General features: G+C 42.0%; 3 protein-coding genes across 3 annotated transcripts; 1 reads left to right on the plus strand and 2 right to left on the minus strand.

The window, feature by feature from the left end:
* The first annotated feature begins 1,713 nt into the window (after positions 1-1,713).
* tbx6 (T-box transcription factor 6) lies at positions 1,714-6,432 on the plus strand. Its single transcript, XM_027163294.2, has 8 exons — positions 1,714-2,084; positions 2,954-3,164; positions 3,468-3,735; positions 3,853-3,996; positions 4,103-4,173; positions 4,259-4,323; positions 4,413-4,674; positions 4,824-6,432. The coding sequence occupies exons 1-8, from the start codon at positions 2,015-2,017 to the stop codon at positions 6,430-6,432; spliced, it is 2,700 nt and encodes an 899-aa protein (XP_027019095.2). The 5' UTR covers positions 1,714-2,014.
* A 300-nt stretch (positions 6,433-6,732) lies between these two features.
* On the minus strand, positions 6,733-13,474 carry prodh2 (proline dehydrogenase 2). The gene is made up of 11 exons (XM_027163162.2): positions 13,314-13,474; positions 12,863-13,200; positions 11,392-11,582; positions 11,175-11,301; positions 10,232-10,303; positions 10,042-10,122; positions 9,821-9,964; positions 9,420-9,586; positions 9,218-9,328; positions 8,957-9,045; positions 6,733-8,433 (listed from the first exon to the last, which is right to left on the minus strand). Exons 2-11 carry the CDS (start codon positions 13,103-13,105, stop codon positions 8,252-8,254), a joined length of 1,407 nt encoding a protein of 468 aa, XP_027018963.2. The 5' UTR covers positions 13,106-13,200; positions 13,314-13,474; the 3' UTR covers positions 6,733-8,251.
* A 1,162-nt stretch (positions 13,475-14,636) lies between these two features.
* eif3c (eukaryotic translation initiation factor 3, subunit C) lies at positions 14,637-23,725 on the minus strand. Its single transcript, XM_027163257.2, has 22 exons — positions 23,570-23,725; positions 22,690-22,807; positions 22,526-22,591; positions 22,230-22,419; positions 21,970-22,095; positions 21,595-21,646; positions 21,184-21,305; positions 20,531-20,652; positions 19,763-20,035; positions 19,392-19,533; positions 19,179-19,304; positions 18,973-19,066; positions 18,670-18,857; positions 18,329-18,553; positions 16,682-16,873; positions 16,422-16,593; positions 16,137-16,296; positions 15,931-15,996; positions 15,751-15,838; positions 15,475-15,640; positions 15,238-15,279; positions 14,637-14,957 (listed from the first exon to the last, which is right to left on the minus strand). The coding sequence occupies exons 2-22, from the start codon at positions 22,788-22,790 to the stop codon at positions 14,881-14,883; spliced, it is 2,790 nt and encodes a 929-aa protein (XP_027019058.1). The 5' UTR covers positions 22,791-22,807; positions 23,570-23,725; the 3' UTR covers positions 14,637-14,880.

Genomic DNA, 23,725 nt, shown 5'->3' on the forward strand with positions numbered 1-23,725 from the left:
AAGGCTGTGAGACAAACTTTAGGAGGCGGAGCATTCACACCTCAACTTCCTCTCTTTCCCAGTTTGTCTTTCATTAAACCCCCCGTCAAGCAGCAAATAAAAACAACAACTACAACAACACAGAAAATGTGGAGCCTGTGGACACGGAGAGAGAAGTTCATCTAGAGGAGATCTTCCTGAGGTGGAGGTTTAGACGTCCTAGTCAAGGTCATCACATTCTTTCAACACATATAGTGTTGTTTGAGTTCAAGAAGAAGATCATCTGTATCTGAATGTAGAAAGGACATTATTCATAATAACACATTCTGTTGATTATAACAGTTTATATTCACACCCTTCAGTGTCACCCAAATGAGGATGAGGTTCCCTTTTGAGTCTGGATCCTCTCAAGGTTTCTTCCTCTTCTATCTAAGGGAGTTTTTCCTCACCACAGTCACCTCAGTCACCTCAGACTTGTTCATTAGAGATCAATACAAACACATTTAAATACAAGTCTAACAGCTGCTGCTTTGAGACAATGTCCATTGCTAAAATCGCTATACAAATAGAATAGAATTATTAGTTTCAGCTTTGGCTCGTTCATTATGGAGTTCTGTATTTGTTCTATCTCAGGAGAATAAAACTAAAATGTCTAACAATACACTCCACACTATTCACCTGACTAAACACTATTAAAGGCTTTTCATGGCTGTGGGAAGTCGTTATTTCTTCCAGCACCTCGTGGGTTGTTATTCCGAGGCTCGGTGTTATTGTAAGGCTGTTTCAGTCACATGTGGATACATGGCGTCTGAGCTGCAGTGTTTACCTAGAAGAACAAACTGCAGCAATAAGACCAAACTGTGCCACATGCCGAACCGAACCCACTGCCCTCTTCACCTCCGTCGGAGGGACAGAGAAGGATAGATGAATTAAAAAAAAATATTCAATGTTCAAACTCGGAGTGTGAGATATCTGATACTGTTTCATATCCTGTATTCTGGTAAAGGTTTTCCTGAACGCCTTTTACTCGAATATTTAAACATATTCTCGTAACTTCAACCAACAACAGTGACTTATAGCCCTGTAATCCTCAGTACAAATTAATTTAATGACCCTAAACTTGCAGTTCAAATATTACACTTGCTTGTTTTTTAGTGTATGTCAACAGAAACAATTCGCTTTTCCAATGAAGCCATAGAGATTTTTAAAATTTATTTCCTGAAAATTTCTAATTGGGCAACACGTTTTAATTAGATTTCAATAAACGTTTGTAGGCTCGGATAAGCGGTAGAAAATGAGTGAGTGAGTGAGTAAACGTTTGTAGGCCTCGATGTTTTTGAGTTTTGGTTGATTTGTTTAGTCTGAAACAAATCTGTGAAGCAAAATATTATAGATGACAGCTCCCACTTTGACACCTGCTCACTTCTTACAGCGTTACGGAGACGAACAAAGAAAGTCTAAGACACTTTTTAAACCCTGTACTCATCAACTATTCAATTTTTGGCAGGACTTCTCACTCAGCGTGATATCACTAAGAATTATGAGCTGAAGCAGAATCTCCACACGACTATATAACCCCGAATATGGACCACGCTTGAAGTCTAACCTAACTGTATAGAATTAATTAATTAATTGCTCCATATTGTGTAGGTTTTTTTTTTTTTTTAGGTTTGTTTGTTTTGTTAATCCCGAGTGTGTGAGAATTTTGTTTGTCTTCATAGAAATTTGCATGCGTGTGCCTGTGAGTGTGTGTGTTTGCTTGTTTAAACAGTATGCAAAGGACAAGAGTGTGGTCCTTATGGAGACTGAAGGAAAGGGAGGGAGTGTGAAAACTTTGCCATTTGGTTGATATGCTAATCAAGACTCACCTATATAACACAGAGACGCAGAGCCACTGGCTGCTAAAAGAGGCAGGAGAAGAACAAGAGAATAAGACGTAATAAGCGAAGCATGTTAAGACGTTCTAGATAAATCAGAAAAAAACCATAGAAAGGATTTGTCGAAGTTCTAAAGGGACCACAGGACGGGCACAAGGATGTTGGGAGTAGAGATGTATCCCAGTTTAGCTCTCGCGGCACAGAGACTCGGAGACTGTTGCTATCGAGGTAAGAGAGTGTTTTGCGTTTAAAGGCGAAAAGGGAAATCAAGCAGCCATTAAATAGACAGAAATAACTCTTGAAAGCATTTAAAATCTCAGAATAAGATGAGCAGATGAGTCGAAGAAGAAATCGAATGTGCAAGACTTGAATATTTAATGAAATGGAAACGATCTGGGAAATTTCAATCACATATTCCCAAGTGTTTTTGATCACTGTGTATTATTCACTGTGTGTGTGTGTGTGTGTGTGTGTGTGTGTGTGTGTGTGTGTGTGTGTGTGTGTGTGTGTGTGTGTGTGTGTGTGTGTGTGTGTTGCTGAAATAACTGATATTAAGCAAGATTGACAGATAAGACATGTCAGGTAATGGAAGACTGCTCTAAGATCATTTTGAATATGTATTAATAACCTGAATGAAGGACAATAAACAGCTAAAAGGAATAAGCAAGTATTCAATATTACTGTGTTTTATGTGTAGACATATTTCTTGTAATAACTAGAAATAATTTCCTGGTCACATTTTTAACAGTATAGACATGAACGCTTTATATTTACACTCTTATAATGTCACTCAGGTGAGGATGGGTTTCCTCTTGAATCCGGTTCCTCTCAAAGTTTCTGTCTCATAATGTCCTCATAATCACTGTCGCCTCTGGCAGGCTCGTTGACGAACATGACGAATTTCTATCCTGAATTTTATACTCATGTCCATTGTTAAAAGCGATAAGAAATATTATACATAGGTTGTGAACACCTCAGATAAGAGAACGCTGAGATGCGAGCATTAACTGATATACCAGATGTACAGGAATAAACTGTGCCAGATTCTACTGCAGATGCCCTATGCATGATATAATTATCATTCTTCTGCCCTCCAGATCGAGAGCCACCGGCCCATGTGCCCCTGTACCCTACATCATGTGACATGGCGGCCCGGAGCCTGCCACCCCATCTGCTACCCCCACCCCCGGCAAAAAGAGATAACTTTGGGAAATCTGAAGACCTTATAAAGATAGAGCTGGAAAATGTTTCGCTCTGGAAACAGTTTAGCACCGTTGGCACTGAGATGATCATTACCAAGAAGGGCAGGTAGTGCATTGTTTTAAATGATTATTTGATGCTTAAATTGACATGAAAGCTGCTAAATTCATTTCAGCACTATGGAACTAGATTTTAGTAAAAAAAAATAATGGTTATTTGTATCCCATTTGCATTTCCATACCCTTTAACTCTATGACAAATCTGTTAACATTTCTTTATGAATAAGTAAAATAAAATAAAATAAAATAAACAGGTATATCTTCACATAGAAATATTTGAGTGCCAAGTGCTGAAGATGAACGAATTACCTTAACGCTATTAAACGTTTCTATATTCGTTTCTCTCCATCAGACGTATGTTTCCCCAGCTAAAAGTAAAAGTGTCTGGCTTGAACCCATCCCTGCGTTACATCCTCTTGCTGGACATCATACCCGTCGACTCCTTCCGCTATCGTTTCCAAGATGACAATTGGCAGGTGGTGGGAGGAGCTGAAGCTCGACTTCCAGACAGGGTGTTCATCCACCCAGACTCTCCTGCAACTGGTGAACACTGGCAAAACCGAACCATATCTTTCCATCGAGCCAAACTCACTAACAACACACTGGATGGACAAGGATATGTGAGTATATACATCATCCTTCTCAAATTTTCTCTAAGAATCACAATTTTTTTTCATAGAAGGGCAATTGTCTCTTTAAAAAGCATTTTACCTTTCTTTGTAATCTCTGTCCACCAGATCATTCTCCACTCCCTGCACAAATACCAAGCCAGAGTGCATGTGGTTGAAACCAGGGATGTGATGATGTGGGGTGGAGCTCAACACACCTTCACCTTCCCTGAGACCCAGTTCATCACTGTTACAGCCTACCAGAATAACAAGGTATAAATATGTTAATGTTAAGGGACAAACAGACTAGTATGAACCACTGGAAGAGGGTCATCCCACCTTAATAGTACTTGATAATAGTCTTCCATATTTTCTTCAGATAACTGAACTGAAGATCAATTCCAATCCCTTTGCCAAAGGTTTCAGGGAGAATGGCATGAACAGCAAGAGGTAAGTTATGTCCTGTCAATTGTTTATAGAAGAACATGTGCATGGAAAAGCATGGCATTATTAAGCATATCCTTTTTTCTTTCAGACAAAGAGAGGCAAGGCAAAAGAGGAAATTAACCCACCCCAATCAAGAGGAACCTTTAGACATTGGTAGCCAAACTCACTTCAGATTTATCAAAACAGAAGCCAAGTAGACTGAATCGTTTCTGTGACTCACCGTCTGTCTTTCTTTCCACCAGAATCATGTGACCCATGTGATTCCACCGAGGTGTTACCACAGCCCATGGGACTTGAAAGCACCACTCTGTCCCTGTCTGATTCAGGTTTCTGCTCTGATGTGCCATCTTTACCAGAGCAGACAGTACGGCAGCATAGCTCAGGTCAAGATTTTCTGACTTCTCAGATGACCCAGATGTCTGAAATGTCAGAGATTCCAGAGTCAGCGGAGAACCAACCTCAGTCGACCTCTAATAATGAGGTGAACAATGGATTGCTTGATGGGTGAGTTTTATACTACCAATAAACCTAGAAGAGCCTATTTATAAGGTGTAAACCGTAGTAGTACACGTCTTTAAATCTATTTAATGAATTATGTGAAAGAAAACACTAGCAGTGAAGTGTCAACCTTTCAACTGTATCTTTTTTTGCAGGTCAAACCAGATGATGGGGCTTTCCACATACACTACATATGCAGCTCCCTCAATTACACCCTCATCTCACCTACCAGTGCCTCTATCAGAGCCTACAGCTCTTTATTCTTCTTTGTCCTCAACTCAGACTGATCTACCATCCTCTCATTCCAATGCAACATCTGTGCAAAATTATTCATCAATACCTTCATCTCACTATCCTACCATGAATTCCTCTTCTCCAATCACCTCTTCCTCTACGTCTCCCCATGATTCTACACATACCTCTATGTGTCACTCATCTTCTTCATCCCACCTGCCGTCTTCCTCCTACCACCCTATTCTGCCACCCCAAGAAAACCCTCACACCCCCACAAACCCACCTTTCCATTCTCTTCCCCAACCTTCTTGCCAGTCCATCAACAGTTGTGATTCTGGTCTTTCTGTTGACACAGATCAGAACCAGGCGATCGGTGGCTTGGCTTCCTCCAATTCTACACCTTCTGCTGTCCAAGACTCCACCCCAACAGCCTTCCCCTTTCCACCAGTGCAATCTTCCAATAATTCAGATTCCACTACTCCCCCATCCCAAATCTTAACCCAAACTGCCTTTCCCTTTCCTACAGTGGGGCATCCAAATGGACAACCAGATTCAAATCAAGTCTCAACGGCATTCACCTTTAATTCTGTGTCAGAATCCACCTCCACCCCTCTAAATACCCCATCAGATCAGGATAGTAACACCACTGCTTTTCCTTTCCCACCACAACCCAGCAATACAAACTCTTCTACATCTCTGCCTGTACAAACGATTGCACCTTATTCTTTCCATCCATCTGCAACTTCTCATATGAATCCTTCAACTTATCAAAATCCAACAAATTCGGCACCTAGATCCTTTGGCCAAATGTCTTTAAATTCTGTAAATGGAGCCCGTTCACAAGTCTTTACCAACCCCATAGTCAATTCGATCTCTCATGTAGTCCCTGGGTCCATTTCTAACTCAACTCCAGCCTCACACATATCGTATCCCTTACCTGCTTCAATCCCATCTGGTCCCCCTCCTCTCCAGAATGTAGCAATTCCAAATTTTGCATCTTCTCAGGTTGTTCCAGCTCTTCCAAATATAGCCCAGGTCCAGCCAAATATGACTCAGTCATTCTCAACTTCTACTTTGTCCAATATTCCTCCTCAGTTTGCAAACACTTCTCAAGTCCCATCTCAGTGTTTTGCTCCTATGCCAACATCTACATCCTCACTTCTTCCACATTCAGCCCTACAAAACCACCCCATCCCACCAGGATCAACCCATACACAGTACCCTGCCACTTCCACTGCATATGCTCCAGTAGCTCCATCAGAAATAGGGTCCTTTCCTCAGCTCAATGCAACTGCCCCCTACCTTCCTGATGTGGTACTGCATCCTTCCCTTCTCCCTTCATTAGATAACACCCTGCCCTCTTCTGCTACATCCCTCTATAACCCGTTTCCTTCTTATCCCCTCCGCCTCTGTCAGGACCCCCGATCTTCCTTTCATTTACAGCTCAGACACATTTACCGGCAGCCCCAACACGTACATGCTAACAGCCAGGGGTCCTACCTAGACCTTGCAGGAAGGCCTGCATTTTGAAAAGAGTCACAGAAGGAATTTTTGATTGAGATCCTCTTATTATAGGCTACGTCTTTAAATTTCTATGTAATGGATTTAGTGTTATTTTTGCATTGATTAATCAAATGTATCATTTTTACCTATTTTAAAAATATCTGTATACTGAAACAAGCAAATAAAGTGTGTTTAACTTTTTTCTTCCTGTTTATTTATGACTGAAAAATCACAAAATATGAAGAAAGGACATTCAAACAACATAGTTAATGTATTGTATAATCTATGTACCTTTATAAATTCATTGAAGAAAACAAATTCCATATACACAATTAACTCATTTTTATTTTACTTCTAAACATTTTCATGCACACAGAAAACACTGAGACATTCTTCAGTTTATATTCAAATTAGCATTACGTACAACCTTTAATTCATGTTAAACATATGAACTCCGCTATTTCTCCACCAAAATCATCTATTCAAGTAAAATGTGTCAAGCAGCATGTAGTCTGGCCAATTCACAGCTTCAGGGCATTCCATGTTTCCTCCGAGTCCTCCAACAAACACAAACATTGCCCCTTAGGTGTTAAAAAGTGTGTGAGTGTTTGTGCAATTAGTGCCTTGCAATGGATTGGCATCCCACCTCACACCTAGTGTTCCAGGATAGACTCCAGATTGACTCTGACCCTGACAAGTTCTTACTAAATTTTTGAACCCCATTCTAGATTTTGTATTTTTTTAAAGAAAGACTTTGATTTGTTACAGATATTAAGACATGGCAGTTTAACAGATTAGAGGAATATTTCATAAACAATCCTTTAATTCACCAGATTTTGAGGGCTAAACATTCTTTTGTACCTTCTATAAGACTTCATAAGTCATGAGAAGTGAGGTGAATGAATTGGAACACTTCAGACAGTGTCATTTTGCATACAAGGATTAAAGGTACCCCATAGATCCGGCCCTGGAGCATCGATGAAGACCCATAGACTATATAAGGAGATGCATATGTTGAAACCGTCTGTGCGATCCGCCACTCCTTTAGCTCCTTCAGAAAGAGAGTCGGTTCTCGACCCCTAGGGATTCAACTGGTTTTGACGGACACTCACACAAGGTCCTGAAAAAACTGTGGATGGCACTCGTAGATGTTCACGTTTGTCACAGATTTCTTGTTGCGCAAATTTTTATTTGGTTTTATTTACACTATGATATAACTTTGAAACTTTGAATTGTTGCACTTTTTTCTTTTCTCATCAGTATATTTGTCATCCTGCAGAAGAAAAGAGTGCAAGCCCATTTGCTCAGGAACAGGTTTTGAATGAGAGTGAACTGGCTGTGTTGCTGAAAGTCATTAAAGAGCAGGTGATAATGACTGCACAGCCCTCCTCTCTTCTTTCTCTCCATTTGGTCATGCAGTGGATTGGAGAAACACTGGAAGGCTAGATAAACAAATCTTTGAGGAAAAACAACATTCAGAAGCCTACAAGCTGATGAAATACGAGCGGACAATAAACCGAGGCACACTTTAAGTAGAGGTTTGTAGGAAAACACCACGTCGAGAGTTATACATACTACAGTAGTCTTGTTACATTTAACAAACCATACCTCTTGGTTGTTTATTAAAAACACTTAACATAAAATCACGTTTTCTCTTCTTTTTTTGTACCAATTGCTCTGTACTTTTACTTCAATTCAAGTCAGCTAGCAAAAACTAGCAGTTTAACTAAATTCCCATTAATTTTCCAAAAGAATGCCATAGTCGCTTTTTTTTTTGTCAGATTCCTACCACATTCATACCTCAAACCCTTCTCTGATTTGTTGTTTTTGCTCTTTCTCCCTCTCTTTACTTGGCTCCAGTGATCTTCTCCCGGAGTCTACGACGTAGCTCTTGCCTCAGCAGATCTCTCTCTTTGCGGATCCCCTGCAGCACGGTGCGGTTCTCCTGAGCCCGCCGGACCAGATACGGCAAGGTGTCTTCCACTGAGCCGTAAGGCACCGACTTGTACACAGGGAAACCCTGCTGAGCTGGAAGGAAGTCACATAGTCAAAAAGAAATCAGAGTTTGGCTGATACAATCTCACTCACTCACACACTCATTTTCTACCGCTTATCCGAACTACCTCAGGTCACGGGGAGCCTGTGCCTATCTCAGGCATCATCGGGATACACCCTGGACGGAGTGCCAACCCATCACAGGGCACACACACACTCTCATTCACACACTACGGACAATTTTTCCAGAGATGCCAATCAACCTACCATGCATGTCTTTGGACCGGGGGAGGAAACCAGAGTACCTGAGGAAACCCCCGAGGCACGGGGAGAACATGCAAACTCCACACACACAAGGCGGAGGCAGGAATCGAACCCCGACCCTGGAGGTGTGAGGCGAACGTACTAACCACTAAGCCACCGTGCCCCCCTTGCTGATACAATCTAATCCATATAATCAAATTAAACCGTGGTCGTGTTTTTTTATTTTCCCATAACAACATTGGTCATCTAAGTTTATTCCTTACATCATAGAGGGGAATGTTATGATATTTACCCAGAGTGAGGGATACATGATCGCACATCCCCAGAAGCTGACCAAAACACACCGAACCCCCTTCTCGAGCAATCCCTAACTCGGTCATCCTGAAAAAAATATCCATTATATTCTCTGCACAAATGTTTCATTTCAAAGCCACAGAACTAAACATTTCCATAATGATTGGAAAATTAAATTCATAGCTTTGATTAGTCACAAACAAGAAGACCTCATGAGCAGCCTCATCATAATCAGAATCATGTCTACATCCTGCCATACCATGTCACTGCCTTTCTGACGGATTCTTCATTATGAGTGGCAACGATGATCTTGTAGCGGTCAGGCTGCTGTGAAATCAGGTTAAGCATCACTTCCAGAGACCCGTTATAGCTGCGATCAAAAGTGGGCACAGCATGAAAACAGTAACCAGAATGCAGGACATTTCTGGATTCTTAACAAACTGAATGCGTGATTCGTTCACCTGTCATTTGTGTGCTCCCAGGACTGGTGAATCGGGTCATCTCGTCCTTCCTTGATCGCCAGCTTCCTCTCCTTGTCCATGTATGCACCTCGGACAAGTTTAACCCCGAGGCAGAAAGACTGGTCCACAGACACACGGATAGCATCAAAAACGAGGTCTCTGGACTCCTGGAAAGAGACAGGAAAGCATTCATTCATCCATTCATTCATCCATTCATTCATTCATTCATTCATTCATTCATTCATTCATTCATTCATTCATTCAACAGCTTTATTCTCAGGATTTTGACCATAGAGCATCCTGGGAAAGACCTGGAAGGAATATCATATGGACTTAGTACCCACATTCACACTTAGGGACAATTTGGCTTGTTTTGGGGAAGTGAAAGCAGAAGAACTAACCTTCAGGTAGCACTGGTAAGTGTTCCAGATCCAGGCGCTGTCCCGATTGAACTTCTTCATCATGGCCATAGTGACGAGCGAGAGCGCAGGATTCATGAACGTGTACTCGGCATCCACTAGCACCCTGACTTTGTTAACACTTGCCTGTTGATCATTTCTTGGTCAGCATTTTTTTTTAAATAATCAATATTTTCTTTTTTAAGTGTGGTAATTTTTGGTACCTCTCCGATTCGGTTTAGTCTGTTGAGTCCAAGTAGAACATGTGTGTTTTCAGTTTCACTCAGTCCAGGAAATGTAATAAACTGGTTAGGGAAAGCGTTTCCAAAAACGTGCAAAGTTAATCAAATCTGTATTGGATTTGTAACTATAGAACAAATGGAACAAGAGAATAAATTCTCCCAGGTTTTGTACCTCTCCGTCCATAGCTTTAACCACGAGGTCAAGATCATAATGGTGCTTCTTCAGCAAGGACGTCAACTTAACCTAAACATTGTCACAACATTTAACAAAGCAGTAAATAGACAACACAGTAAAGCATCGGGTCCAGCTGATATACTTGAGCTAGGACGTTCCTGGATAAGACCTTCCTGTCCACACAGTCTCATTTCCTCTTAATAAATACTGTAAATTACATTTTTCCTTTGCTTGTGGGACCAACATGTGTCTATCCACCCATCAACCCATCCAATCCATCCGCCCACCAACCCATCCACCCAAAAATATAATAATGGGAATTATTCAAATAAAATTTAGCTAAGATACCACAAAGCTGTTTTTTTCCCCCTAACTTACATTGTTATGTTCATAGTTATGGCTAAACTGCATAATCGATTCGATACACCAGTTATGTTACAAAATAATTTTCATATGATCATTTTATCATCATGGTCAGTGGCGGTTCTAGGATTTTTCTGTAACAGGGGCCATTAAGGGGCCATATGTTACATTCAGGGGCCAAGTACAGGGTACATTTAAGCACACAGTACGGTTATATACGGTTTATCCAGTACGGTGCAAATACATTTTGGCAGTCATTCCTTTTTCAAATGCTCGAGTGCCGCCAGTTGTTTGGTGGTGGAATTGCATCTGTGATTGTTTTGAAAAATTCTCGACAATTGATGGAACGGGGGCCAATCAGGGGCCAATCAGATTTCAGCAGGGGCCAGGGCCCCTGTGGCCCCACCTCTAGAACCACCCCTGATCGCGGTACCTGGAAACTACACCCATAGGAACCAGGAACTAGTACATCAATCTTTTAAACAGATTTGGTGCCCATTGAAACTAAATTGTTTAAGCATGTCTCACGGACACATTACCAAGTTAATAAGATTAATATCTGAGATCAGTCACCTACACAAAGCTCGGGGTTGATCAAGGCTGTTATTTTCAGCTGCATCATGGGATCTTTGCTCCAGGCATTGCTATGAGACATGCGCACACACTCCAACATGGCTGCCAAGTTGTCATCATACCTCTTCTCTCTGTTTAGTTCAGACAGGCAGTGACAATTTTACACCTCTTTCTTATTTTAAACGTAATAATGTCCTTATGTCCGGTGTTTGTTTTACTACCCAGAGCTTTCTCCTAAATCCTCTTCAATGGGAACAGCCAACATTGGACGTAGTCCTAGAGAGTTCATCTTCTCCATGGATGCTGCGATCTCACTCTCTGTTTCCCCGGCAACAAACTGAGCGTACACAAACGGCCGAAGGACCGCGGCGAATACTCTTTTGCCCAGGACGGCCCGCGTGAGGGACATAAGCTGAGACAAAATGGGACATACATAAAATTTGACATATACTAAACCTTATATACTATTAAGTTTTGAAAGGTAAATGTTCATAGTGGATACACATTGAAACATATCAAGACATACTTGGACATATGTCTTATATACAGTACATACAGCTTTCTACCAAATGGTTGGAACTGCATAACCAATTTCTTTTGATGCAAACTGAAACCATTTAGATTTGTTATTAATATTAAACCATAGATCAGACTTTTCTGCTTTTATTTCCTGATTTTTAAATTTAGTTGAGGGGAAGTGGAGGCTCAAGTGGTTAAGTCTCGGTTGTTGATCAGAAGCCCCAGTGCTGCCAAGCTGCCCATTTTGGGCAATTGAGACAAGGCCTTTAACCCTCTCTACTCCAGGGGCGCTGTATCATAGCTGTCCCTGCTCTCCAACCTCAATCTTCTCACTGGGGATGTACGAAGAAATTAATTCCATTTTGCTGTAATTTATATGTGGTGATAATAAAGGCTTCAATGCCCCAAATTAATTTAATTTTTGTCATCTTTATGATCAAATTATTTAAATAGATCATGTGAAATGCATTCCAAAGTGATGTTCAGAAATAGTTCAGAAGATGTTGCTTGGAAAAAAATAATAATCTGGGAGAAAATGTAAGAATTTGACTCACTGACTCATATGAGCTGGAATTTCTATTATTCAATTCAATTCGATTCGATTCAAATTTATTTGTATGCCGCAATTGAAATTGTCTCAAAGCAGCTTTACAGAACATAAACATAGAATAATAAAAGAATTAATATAAAGAATAATAATTCAAGATTAATATTAGATAGATTTAGTTCACAATGTGTATGTATTTATCCCCAATGAGCAGGTCTGAGGTGACTCAGGCAGCAGTGGCGAGGAAAAACTCCCTTGAATGGTATAAAGGAAGAAACCTTGAGAGGAACCGGACTCAAAGGGGAACCTCATCCTCATATGGGTGTGATTATAAATATACAGTCTGACAAATGTTGTATTGATGAAAAAAAGATCACATGGAGTTCACATCTCCTCTTTAGTAACGCAGAGTCCAGCTAGAGCTGGTAGATCTATCTGATGGCTATCCCAGGGGGCTTGGGACAGATTGGACAGATTACATATATAACGTATGTCTTTGGACTAGAGGAAAGGTAAATATGTTCATTCACATTGATGCTGCTTTAGACACTGTCATCTTTTACTAGCACCTAACAGTATGAAATGGATCCCATTGAGAATCCCCACTGAGGCTTCGGGCCACTCACCTTGTCACAGTTATTGACCAGCACAGGGTAGGAGCAGAGTTTAAAAACCCCAAGTGCTCGTATAAGTTCCCAAAAGCTCTTAGACTGGAACGCTCGAGGATCCTTGAACGTTAGCAGTGCAGGCGGAATTGGGTCCCTGAGCTCGTGACATCTGATGGGCGTCAACCCTCTGGGCGTTTGTGCCCCTGTTACGCGAAGAAACCGAAAGTGATGTAAAGTAGTCGAGCGGAGAACAGAATACATCTCTGTGGATTTTGTGCAGAACGTCGTTGATGTTGAAGCCCTGGATTAAATCATTCCAAATGCAAATCTCTTCTCTGGTAGAACTTACCAGAGATCTGTACATGAAGAAGGTGTTAGTGAAAGCTTTAGCATGTAGTTATTTCTTACAATGGAAGATTAAAATGTATACAAATCTCCAATTATCTAAAAGTCCAAGATCATACTGTACCTTCTCAAGTCCGAGCGTTACTCAGAAAGACCAGAGATTATTATTATGAGAATGTTGGAAATCTGGAAGGTGGCTGAATATTCAATTTGGATGTAAGAGGAGAAAGGATAGTGGTTTGGGGTTTATGTTGGGTCTCGTGGTTAATTACTGACAAACAGAATGAACTTTGGGCCAGGACAAAACCTCATCATTTCATTTTGGTTGGTGCACTTTAAAAAAAACGACTGGACGTGTTTCAAATGGACACGGTGACGTTACTGGTTAATGACATGTCCAACTCAAAGCAGACTTTGATCCAAACTGATCCTGCAAACAAATCAGGGGACAATAATGGGGTTTACAGTAGATAGAAACACTTGAAAACAATCACACCATCTCTGTTCTGCCATTGTATTGATCATCTTTGTGCTCAGGTCTTCATCTGTGAACATTTGAAGACTTCTCCAGGAAGGAATTAGTGTTGTGTGTAACGATCTCAGAACTGACTCGGAACTGTTAGTTCCTCAGGAGCTCTTGGTTCCACATTTCCACTGGACTATAAACTGATGTTGAAAGATTATTTACATTTTAGTACATATTACTTATATTTACTGTCCAGTGTCACCTAAATGAGGATGAGGTTCCCTTCTGAGTCTGGTTCCTCTCAATGTTTCTTCCTCATATCTCAGGGAATTGACTTGAACCTCCCAAAATTCCTCCTCACTACTTACTCCTAACATTTTTTGACCTTATGAGCCCTTTTAAGGGTTAAGATACTTTATGAATAACTTACTTGGGCTCTTCTGGGAATTCCGTCACTAGGTAGCTTTATCATAAGAGTTTTCTGACCTGACATGTAATTACTTCCTCTTTTTGACAGATTTTAATAGAATTTAAACCAGTCTCCTACTGCATTTATTACCCAGGTGTGTTCAGGTAATGAAAAATAAAATCACACTTCAAACGGTCGCCGTCTCTCGATTCGTCCTAGACACATCGCCTGCATTCAACTTTGGTGGTTCGAGCAAATATTTGAACTGAAGGACCTGCACATTGACCTGCATGTTGCAGAGTGGATCTACAGGCAGCAGTGTTGCTGTTTTGCACGATTACGACTGCACTTTTTGCCCAACACGGTTAAAGAAGGGAAACGGTTTACATTTTAAGGTTTCTAGCTCACATCATGGAGATTTTCCTCACCACCAAACCTCGGGCTTGCCCATTTAAAATGTAGAATTTCTAGATGTCTATAAGTATGCTTTGTGACATTGTACTTGAAATGCTGAAAAGTTTAGGTATAATCAAGAAATAAATAAGAAAACCTCAAAGAATCAAGCAGATTGATCAGTTGAATATTTATTTATTTATTTATTGATCACGGGGAAAAAAGAAAGAAAAAAGAAGCTCCCCCCATGCCTGCTGATGTTCTCCCTTAAAATCTGCTCCACCCTTTAATGCGTTCTGTAATGCAGCTTTAAAGGGGAAGCAGAAGGTCAGAGATCTGAAATCTTCACTGGAGAAAAAGTGGTCAGTGTGGTGATCCTGGTGAAGCAGAGGAGATGAAGTACGGAATGAGAGATGAATGAACTCAATAAGAGCTCTGGTTCTGGTTCCTGTAGGACCCTCGCTGGTAGTTTTGTTTCTGTTGGTAGGAACCTTTCTGATCTGAGAACGAGAATGAAGAGAAAAAAGAAGAATACTTTAGAAACGACAGAATTTATACAAAACTAATGTAATACAAACAATAAAAGATACATTAAAGAAAGAAAAACAAAGTATAGACGTATAGGAGTCTCCGGTGTCGGTCAAATGATAACAGGAACTACTGACCATTAAATGGGACTATAAACAGATAAAAAGTATAACATGCTCCTTTAAAAAAAAAGTGGATTTAAAAAGAGAGAGAGAAATACAGGGGTGTATGTGTGTGTGTGTGTGTACCAACCTCTCTGGTAGCCCTGCTTTTGTTGGTATCCTCCTTTCTGATCTGTTAAATAGAATGAGAAGTGAGATTCAAGAGTCTTGGTACTTCTCAAGACATAAGCAGCATCATTAGTGGAGAAACGCATAAGCACGGAAAGCTACGCTCCAGTTTTACTTCGATGCCATGTTATTTTCAGAAACATCTGATCTCTTTTCTCATGTCACGTCTTGATGACGTGTCCGGTCCGCGCCCGCTCACCTCTGTTGAAGTAGCCTCCGTAGACGCCCTGTTTGAGGTCGAAAACGCGCTCGTTGTTCTCCACCAGGCCGCCCAGCTTCTCGGCCAGCTGCAGCGCCATGTTCTGCAGGCACGTGGGCTCCGTCCTGTGCATCACCACCGTCTGAGTCGGCTGGTCGAGAGAAGCCTGGAAGAGAGAAGCGGTAAAAGGTGAAGAATCTTAACAGGAAATGTGCAACTCCGGTGTGACGGCCAGCAGCGTTAGTGGTGTTTGCCAGCAGCATTAGTGGTGTTTACCATCAGCTCCTCGTTGATGATCATCTTGCTGATGATGCTGTGCACTGTGGGTATCTCCAGCTCAAACATCTCAGATAGAATTGCCATACTGTTGAAACACACACACACACCATGTTAGTGTCAGGTCTCGAGTAGTTACAGTATGTCTAGACCGCACGAGTGGCTCGCTTGTATTCGTACCTGATAGAGTCGTAAACACTGCTGTAGGTAAACAGGTAGGTACGTAACGACTCCTCCTGAATCTTCCTGTAGAAGAAAAAAAAAAAGGTTAAAATAGCAATTTCTTATTTCAAAAACTTTCAAATCAAAAATTATTTACTAAGCAAATTTCTTGCCGTAGGTTAGTACGTTTAGGACATGATGGTGATCACGAACGACGTCTTTACCTGACGAGCATCTCACGTACGCACTGTGCCTCGGGGAACAAGTCCCACACTTTACTGTTCATCTTCTCGTTGATGATAAAGGAGTGGCACGTGCGCCAGTCGCCCATCTTCATGGCCTTGCTAGCAGCCACAACGTGCTCCCTCATGCTCTCAGGAGGACCTGGAGATGGATGACAGGTTTATTTTAGCTGTAACGTGACCCTGAGTGTGAGTGCGTCTGATTGGGTGTTTATGATGTAGCAACTAAATGGAAGAATCTCGGACAGAATGCGCTCGGGCACTCACCCAGTAACGGCTGTCTCTCGCCTACACGCAGCTGGTGGTGGAACTGTTTGCTGATCATGCGCCGACGGGCGTCGAACTCATGTGCTGCCATGTATGGGATCTCCAGCAGCATGGCTGACACCAAATACACACACTCCAGCAGCTCCAGGTTGATGTGCATGTGGAAAGGCACCTGAGCAGGAAACATAAGCAACAGAGTAAACCTTCTGCACAAAGCTGCCATCGTCACTACCGACACTCTGCCACTGCTCTAAGCGTACCTGTCGCCTCTTCTCGATCTTCTCTTGCTCTGCGTTTCTCTCCTGCATGTTCCTCATGAGCAGGCCCTGACCAAGCAGCTCCTTCGCTCTGCCGCTCGACTGGATGTCCAGCAGGGCGTTGTGAGCGTCTTTGATCATGCCCTGGCGGAAAGCGCAGATGCCCAGCTGCACCATGGTCCTGTTGTAGAGAATCTGTGGGGCAAAAACTTTTCAAAATCAATCAATCCCAGAATGTTGTTTATTAAGTATTTATTACGTTTGCATAATGTTTAAGGTTTTCTTGGTTTAGGATCTAATCCAAATAAATTAGAATATCATGGAAATGTTCATTTATTCCAGTAATACAACTCAAATAGTGAAACTTGTGTGTTCTATAAATTCAGTACACAGACTGAAGTAGTTTAATTGTGATGATTTTGGTTCACATTTAACAAAAACCACCAATTCACTCATTTCAAAAACGTAGAATATGGTGACATGTCAATACCAAAATATCAAAATGGTCTCACTTTGGTTCACTAGGCTACACACACGATCATGGGGAAGAGTCATGAGGCTGATCTGACAGTTCATTGTTCATAATTCATAATCATCGACACCCTTCACAAGGATGGAAGCTGTACACAAACATGACGCTGTACACAGAGTGCTGTATCCAGGCATGTTCACAGAAAGTTGAGTGGAAGAAAAAGATGCCCAACCAAACGAGAGAACCGCAGCATTGAGAGGCTTGTCAAGCAAAATCCATTCAAGAACTTGGGTGAACTTCACACGGAATGGACTGAGGCTGGGGTCAACGCATCAAGAGCCACCACACACATAGACGCATCAAGGAATTTGGCTACAGTTGTCATATTCCTCTTGTTAAGCCTCTCCTGAACCACAGACAACATCAGTGGCATCCTCGCTGAGCTAAGCAGAAGAACTCGACTGCTGCCCAGTGGACCAAAGTTGAGGCTGGAGGAAGGGTGGAGGAAGGGTGGAGAAGCTCATAGCCCAAGTTGCTTGAAGTCCAGTGTTTAGTTTTCGCAGTCCAAGAAATTTACCAAGAAATTTTAGAGCACTTCATGCTTCCTTCTGCTGAGCAGCTTTTTAAAGATGCTGATTTCACTTTCCAGCAGGATTTGGCACCTGCCCACACTGCCAAGCACCAAAAGCAGGTTAAATGACCATGGTGTTGGTGTGATTGACAGGCCAGCAAACTCAACAGATCTGAACACCATAGAGAATCTATAGGTTATTGTCAAGAGGACAACGAGAAACAAGAGACCAAAACATGAGCTGAAGGCCACAGTCAAAGAGCCCTGGGCTTCCACACCACCTCAGCAGTGCCACAGACTGTTCACCTCCAAGTCACGCTGAACTTTCTAGAAGGCCAACAATTCACTAAAAATGTTTTTTATTGCTCTTATGAAGTATTCTAATTTTTTGAGATAGTGAATTGCTGGGTTTTTGTTAAATGGGAGCCAAAATCACCACAATTAAAAGATCCAAAGACTTAAAACTACTTCAGTCTGTGTGTACTGAATTTCTATAATACACCAATTTCACGATTTGAGTTCACTTTTCCACGACAATCTAATGTACAGAGCTGCATGTGTAAATGACCGTGAGAGAGTAAACGGAACCCAGTTCGCCAGTGTGTACCTGTACAGGGGGGTCAGCATGCTGAATGTTGTCCTGCAGGTGACTCATGAGCATGAGGTCCCGAGCCTGGTACCAGCGGCTGTGCAGCGCGTGGTGGTAGATATGACACAGGATGGCGCAGGTACGGATGCGGTCGGTGCGGTCCTTGGCGTAGATGAACTTGCACAAGCGGTCCATGATGATGGCGCTGTCCTCCCCTTCGCTCTCCTCCTGGTCCTGCTCAGACTGGGGGAGAGGGGAGGGATGTTTAGTTAAGAGCCAAAAGCAACAAAAATAAATGCTTTTACGCTACTAATTGTTAATAAAACTATGACTCTATGGCGCGCACACACACAACATACTTTGCTCTCCCCCTGCAGGCCCAGGCTGCGACGATGAGCCTTGTAGTCAAACTTGTAATAGGTGTGCATGATGCGGCGCAGGTAGACGCGGCACACTTCCTCCGTAGTGCCTTTGCTCTCCAGGTATTGCAGCAGGCGGTCGATGATGTTGCAGACGTGTCCCTCGTCTTTCAGGTTGTCCACGTACTCTGGAAGAGCGAATGTGTATGTGAACGGTTAGTTGTCTGTCATCTCCCTTAGCGGTTTATTAGCAGGAACGAGACGCGTTCTTCGTTAACCTGTTAGCTTATTTATTAAGCTCACCCTGGGAATGAGGGTCTGTGTTCTGCATGATCTTGGTGAACTCCTCATCCATTCTCTCCACCAGGGTCAAGATGCAACCACGAACACGGAACGGCTGCAACACGAGCGCAAAAAAACATGAGGAATCGGGGGGGATGGGGGATACGCCAGCCATAGTACAGTTAGGCTTTAGTTTTTCCCAGGTATTTTTGAACAGAAACACTGACCTGGTCAGAGACAGCCAGGTTCTCGCTGTCCTCTGCGATGTTCTCGCCAATGAAGATGTTGTTGTTGGCGAACAAGATGTCCAGCAGCTCGTCGATGCATTCCAGGCACTTCTTCCACATATCCGCCTGAGAACAGAGCAGACAGACAGGAGGACGCGTTAACGCATGACGGACTGGACCCTGGAATAAAGTGCGTCTAGAAAAATCACCCACCTTCATGAAGGCAGCCAGATTGGGGTTGTAGTCGTACAGAGAAGCGATGATGTTGAACTTGATCTTAACCAAGATGCCTTCACCCAGGTTGTTCTCGTTGGAGATGCCGGCAAGAGCGTGTAGGAGCTCGATCTGAGCCGCTCTAACACACACACACACACACACACACACACACAAAGCATTAATACTACTATATACAACTAATCTGCGGTCACAACATCCTACACAGACTGACTAGTGGACATGTCGCAAATTCTTGCAGAGCAGAATTCAAGAGAAGAAAAAAAAGAAGCTGCTGATTGGTCAGTGTGATATTCTAAACTATCTAAGGCCAGCGGTGTGTGAGGCATGTGTGAGGAGTGTGTGAATACCTGTCTGTCCCCTTCTTTCCTCGTGCCTGCAGGATCTCGTTGAGTTTCTTCACCACCACGGCTGTGTTAATCTCTGTGCCCTTGGCGAACATCTTGGGCTTCTCCTTGACCAGCGGCACTCCTCCTCTCACCTTCTTCCAGCCTCCTTCATCGCCGTCTGCTCCCTCTTCCTCGCCTTCCTCACCCTCCTCGTCGGCTCGCTCTTTCTTTTTGGTCCTCCGCTTCCTGTCGTCCTTCTTGCGATCGCCCGGCTGCTTGTCTCCATCCTGGGTCCTGAGAAACACAGATTTAGTTCACTGTGACGGCGACAACTGAACTAACAACTAACATGCGTTCAGCGAAATACATCCATTATAGAGAACATTTTAAGATAGAAAAAAAAAAAACGAACCGCAAATAAATATATTTCATGAGTAAGCAAATAAACAGTTCAGTTAATTACAAATAATCAATAAACAATTGATTAATAAACAATACACAATCAATAAACAAACCAAAAGTATAAACATGCAATAAATGTATAAAGATGCAATAAATAAAAAACAAACAAATAAATAAGAAAACTATATAAACAAACCAAATAAAATTAAATAAGCAAAATGAAACAAAACAAAAACATTAATACAATCAATAAACAAAACCCAAAGAAAAACAACAACAAAAAAAACACACACACACATATATATATATATATATATATATAAAAACAAAAGAAACAACAAAAAATAAATAAATAAACACACACACACACTTCAGAGTCAGGCTTACTTTTTGAGGAAAGCCGTAGCCAGGGACGTAGTGTTGCCTTCATTGTCATCGCTTTCACTGCTGCTGTCCATGGAGTCGCTGCCCCAGTCTTCATCATCGCTGCTGCTCTCGGATTCCTCGTCCTGCGGCACAGAATTGTCAGCCGACACCACAGACAAGCACTGGACATGTTATAATATCAAAGCGATCGATTTTATCAAGATCACACGAGCGACAGCGCGGTTATACCGACTAACAGCACGGCCGTGACTCGGCTGCAACTATTCAGTATAACCTCATGGGGGCGATGTTGCTTCACATAGAACAGTTCTAGAAATACTGAACCGATCACATTGGTCGATCAGCACTAACTGCTATATAAAAAGTTTTTGTAATTGATTGGAAAAAAAAAAAAGACCTCCTGGCCAATCAGCTTCCAGAATTCATGGGCGTTGGGTGTTAGATTTCTCTACCCTCTAGCTGGACTCCTAAGTTGACTGTTACTATGACAACTTGTGGATTTCTCTGCTGCCTAACAAGCAGCATATTTAAAGAGTACACAAACAAACAAAATATGGCTATTTTATTATTATGTTTTTTGGGATTATTGTTTTTTATTTTACGAATTTTCGTAGCGATTGTTGTTCTGGTCTATAAGTAAGGAGTTAACTCACAGCTGCCCCCTTGAGGAACTTGCTGGCTTCTGGCGCCGGCTCAGCCGCGGGCTTCTTCTTCATAAAACTCTTCGCTGTGGCGCTTTCTCCTGCTCCCTCTTCATCACTGTCTGAGGACGAACCTGCACATCACACACACAGACAGATCACGGAAAATTATCCAAAAAAAAAAAAAATAAAAAAAATTAATATAAAATAAAAAGGACATCTGGACAATGCGATAATTCTAATTCCAAAAACAGAAAGGACTTTACACCACACTGGGAAATATCCAATTTTGTATTAATATCTAAAATAATACATAAATAGATCCTCAAGCTGGCTAATGAGTTTCACTAGCAGTTTCTCAACACGTGTCATGAGATCATTTTAGACTGGAAAGCGTGCGATACATCCAAAGCCGTGACGTACCTGATCCGGCTTCCTCCTTCTCTTCCTCTTCATCAGCAGACTGTTCGGGGTTCTAAAGGCACAGAAGAAGGCAGCTTAAGTATTGAAGATTTAAATATTAAAAACAACATGAGCTTCACTTTTAAGACAAAAACTGTCAGAGACAGACGCCACTAAAAATCATAAATCAGTTCCTAAATCATAATTTTATGTTATCAGTTCTTCCATGATTTCTGAGGGTTTTTTTGTAGAAAACTTCTCAAAATGGTGAAGTTACGAACTCAGGATTCTTCAGTTAATGATTTTTTCCTGTGATCGCTCTATTCGTAGCCCTCTATTTGAAGACTTTGGCTGAATGCGGGTTGTGACGACATCATAAGTATGATGTTGGCTGACCTCCTTGTAGGTGGCGATGTCCGTCTCGAAGTCGCGGTTGTACTTGCGGATCTTCTGGCGCAACGTGCTCAGAGCTTTGGCATTGTTTTTGTTCATCTTCTTCTTGCCCTCCTTGTCCTCCCAGAGCTGTAACGGCAAACCACACGCGTGTGTTCAATCCTCAAGACATAAAAAGTCACCAAAACGTTCTCAAGGAAATAAAGCTGAACCAAAAAAAAAAAGCCAGTGAAGAGACCTTTACTCTTGTTTGTCTCACGTACCTGGTTGAGGTAATCCTCCAAGTCGGCCAGCAGGCGAATGTAGAACGGTGGAACTCCTTCTTTATCTACAATCGCTTTGCTCTTGAGGAACGCTCGACACAGCTGCTCAAACTCCTCCAGACACTTGGCCATGTCTCGAATCTTCATGGCGTTTCGGATGGTCTTGATCAAGTTTGTCAGCTCCTCAAACCTTAAACAGAAAAAATAAATAATAAATGACGATATCATCCTTAAAACTATGTCTCACGTCATTATTTCAAACCGAATTGTGAATTTACACGCACACCCGTGCTCACCTCTTGTCCTTGGCACTGCGCACCACTCTCTTGGTGTCTTCTTCATCATCACTCAACAACAAGGCTCTGAGAGGGGAAATAAATAAAACTATCAGAACAAAACAGGATTTGTGTGTGTGTGTGTGTGTGTGTGTGCAGAATGTGAACATGAGATTAACACTGACTGTTTGTTGAAAGTAGTCCCGGGCGCTTTAGGGGCGAGCTCATCGGCGGACGAGGACTCTTCCGACTCGCTGTCGGATCCGGTGGCGAAGAAACGGGACATGGCGAAGGCTGTTCACACTGGGAGAGAAACAAATACGTGTTTAACACCAGCGAATAAATCCACAGACACTCCACATTATAATTCTAGTCTACATGCACGTTGCTGCTGTAGAAACAATGACGTATCAGAATACGTGCATTCATTATAACCTAGCGTTTATATTACAGCCGAATGTTATTGGTCACGAGACCTTAACGCACACCATCGGACCAATCAGTTTAGAGAATTCTGCAGCGCTATAATCAAAATTTACATAAATGTACATCGTTCTGATGGCGCGTGACGTCACGCAGTGAGCACGAGCGACATTTAGCTAGTTTCCCCTGAAAAGGCCTGGAAACGCTTTACTGTGCTGTGGGCCGTGAAAACACAGATATATTAATGATAAATAAGTAAATAAACAAGTAAATAAATACAAATAAACTGTCACTTGAGCACGAGGGAAGAAATGAATAAACATGAAGCTGAAATTTAACCGTTACATTTTACAGCGATTAAGATGCTAAGCTAAGTGTTTATAAAGGGAAAGTAAATTTGCCATCCGAAAAAATGCAGATTAGTCGGAATAAATAACACATTGACTCCCCTGGGGAACAAATAAAACCTAGAATTACGCCAAAATCCGCCGCTAAGCTCGTTAGAATGCTAGCTAACGCATAAGCGCTGCTAGCCGGTTAGCATGCTAGCTAACGCACGAGCGGCTACTAGCCGGTTAGCATCTCCACATAAACATTCACATTCTCGGTGTGAATCGATCACAAACCCACACATAGACTCACCTGTTATCTGATCAAATTAAACGATTCTTGAGTTACGAGTTTATTTTGACCCGATTTATAATCCAGGTTTGCAGATTTTCCAGCACAAATGACGCGTGCGTCTGAGCCTTTCTGGCTACTTCCGGCGAGAGAGGAAATGACGTTGCGCAGTCCGTC

Source organism: Tachysurus fulvidraco, chromosome 8, assembly GCF_022655615.1.
Source record: "Tachysurus fulvidraco isolate hzauxx_2018 chromosome 8, HZAU_PFXX_2.0, whole genome shotgun sequence".
Classification (NCBI taxonomy): domain Eukaryota; kingdom Metazoa; phylum Chordata; class Actinopteri; order Siluriformes; family Bagridae; genus Tachysurus; species Tachysurus fulvidraco.

What these genes read in the sequence shown, in the direction of transcription:
- tbx6 (XM_027163294.2), top strand. Translation starts at nt 2,015, where the DNA reads ATGTTGGGAGTAGAGATGTATCCCAGTTTAGCTCTCGCGGCACAGAGA. An exon ending in CGGAGACTGTTGCTATCGAG is followed by an intron (nt 2,085 to 2,953) that starts GTAAGAGAGTGT and finishes TCTGCCCTCCAG; the next exon opens with ATCGAGAGCCACCGGCCCAT. An exon ending in AACAATGGATTGCTTGATGG is followed by an intron (nt 4,675 to 4,823) that starts GTGAGTTTTATA and finishes CTTTTTTTGCAG; the next exon opens with GTCAAACCAGATGATGGGGC.
- prodh2 (XM_027163162.2), bottom strand. Translation starts at nt 13,105, where the DNA reads ATGTATTCTGTTCTCCGCTCGACTACTTTACATCACTTTCGGTTTCTT. An exon ending in TGGTCAATAACTGTGACAAG is followed by an intron (nt 11,583 to 12,862) that starts GTGAGTGGCCCG and finishes ATTTTGTCTCAG; the next exon opens with CTTATGTCCCTCACGCGGGC. An exon ending in TTAAAGCTATGGACGGAGAG is followed by an intron (nt 10,123 to 10,231) that starts GTACAAAACCTG and finishes TTCCCTAACCAG; the next exon opens with TTTATTACATTTCCTGGACT.
- eif3c (XM_027163257.2), bottom strand. Translation starts at nt 22,790, where the DNA reads ATGTCCCGTTTCTTCGCCACCGGATCCGACAGCGAGTCGGAAGAGTCC. An exon ending in CACAGACCCTCATTCCCAGG is followed by an intron (nt 18,858 to 18,972) that starts GTGAGCTTAATA and finishes TCGCTCTTCCAG; the next exon opens with AGTACGTGGACAACCTGAAA. An exon ending in GCCTGCAGGGGGAGAGCAAA is followed by an intron (nt 18,554 to 18,669) that starts GTATGTTGTGTG and finishes CCTCTCCCCCAG; the next exon opens with TCTGAGCAGGACCAGGAGGA.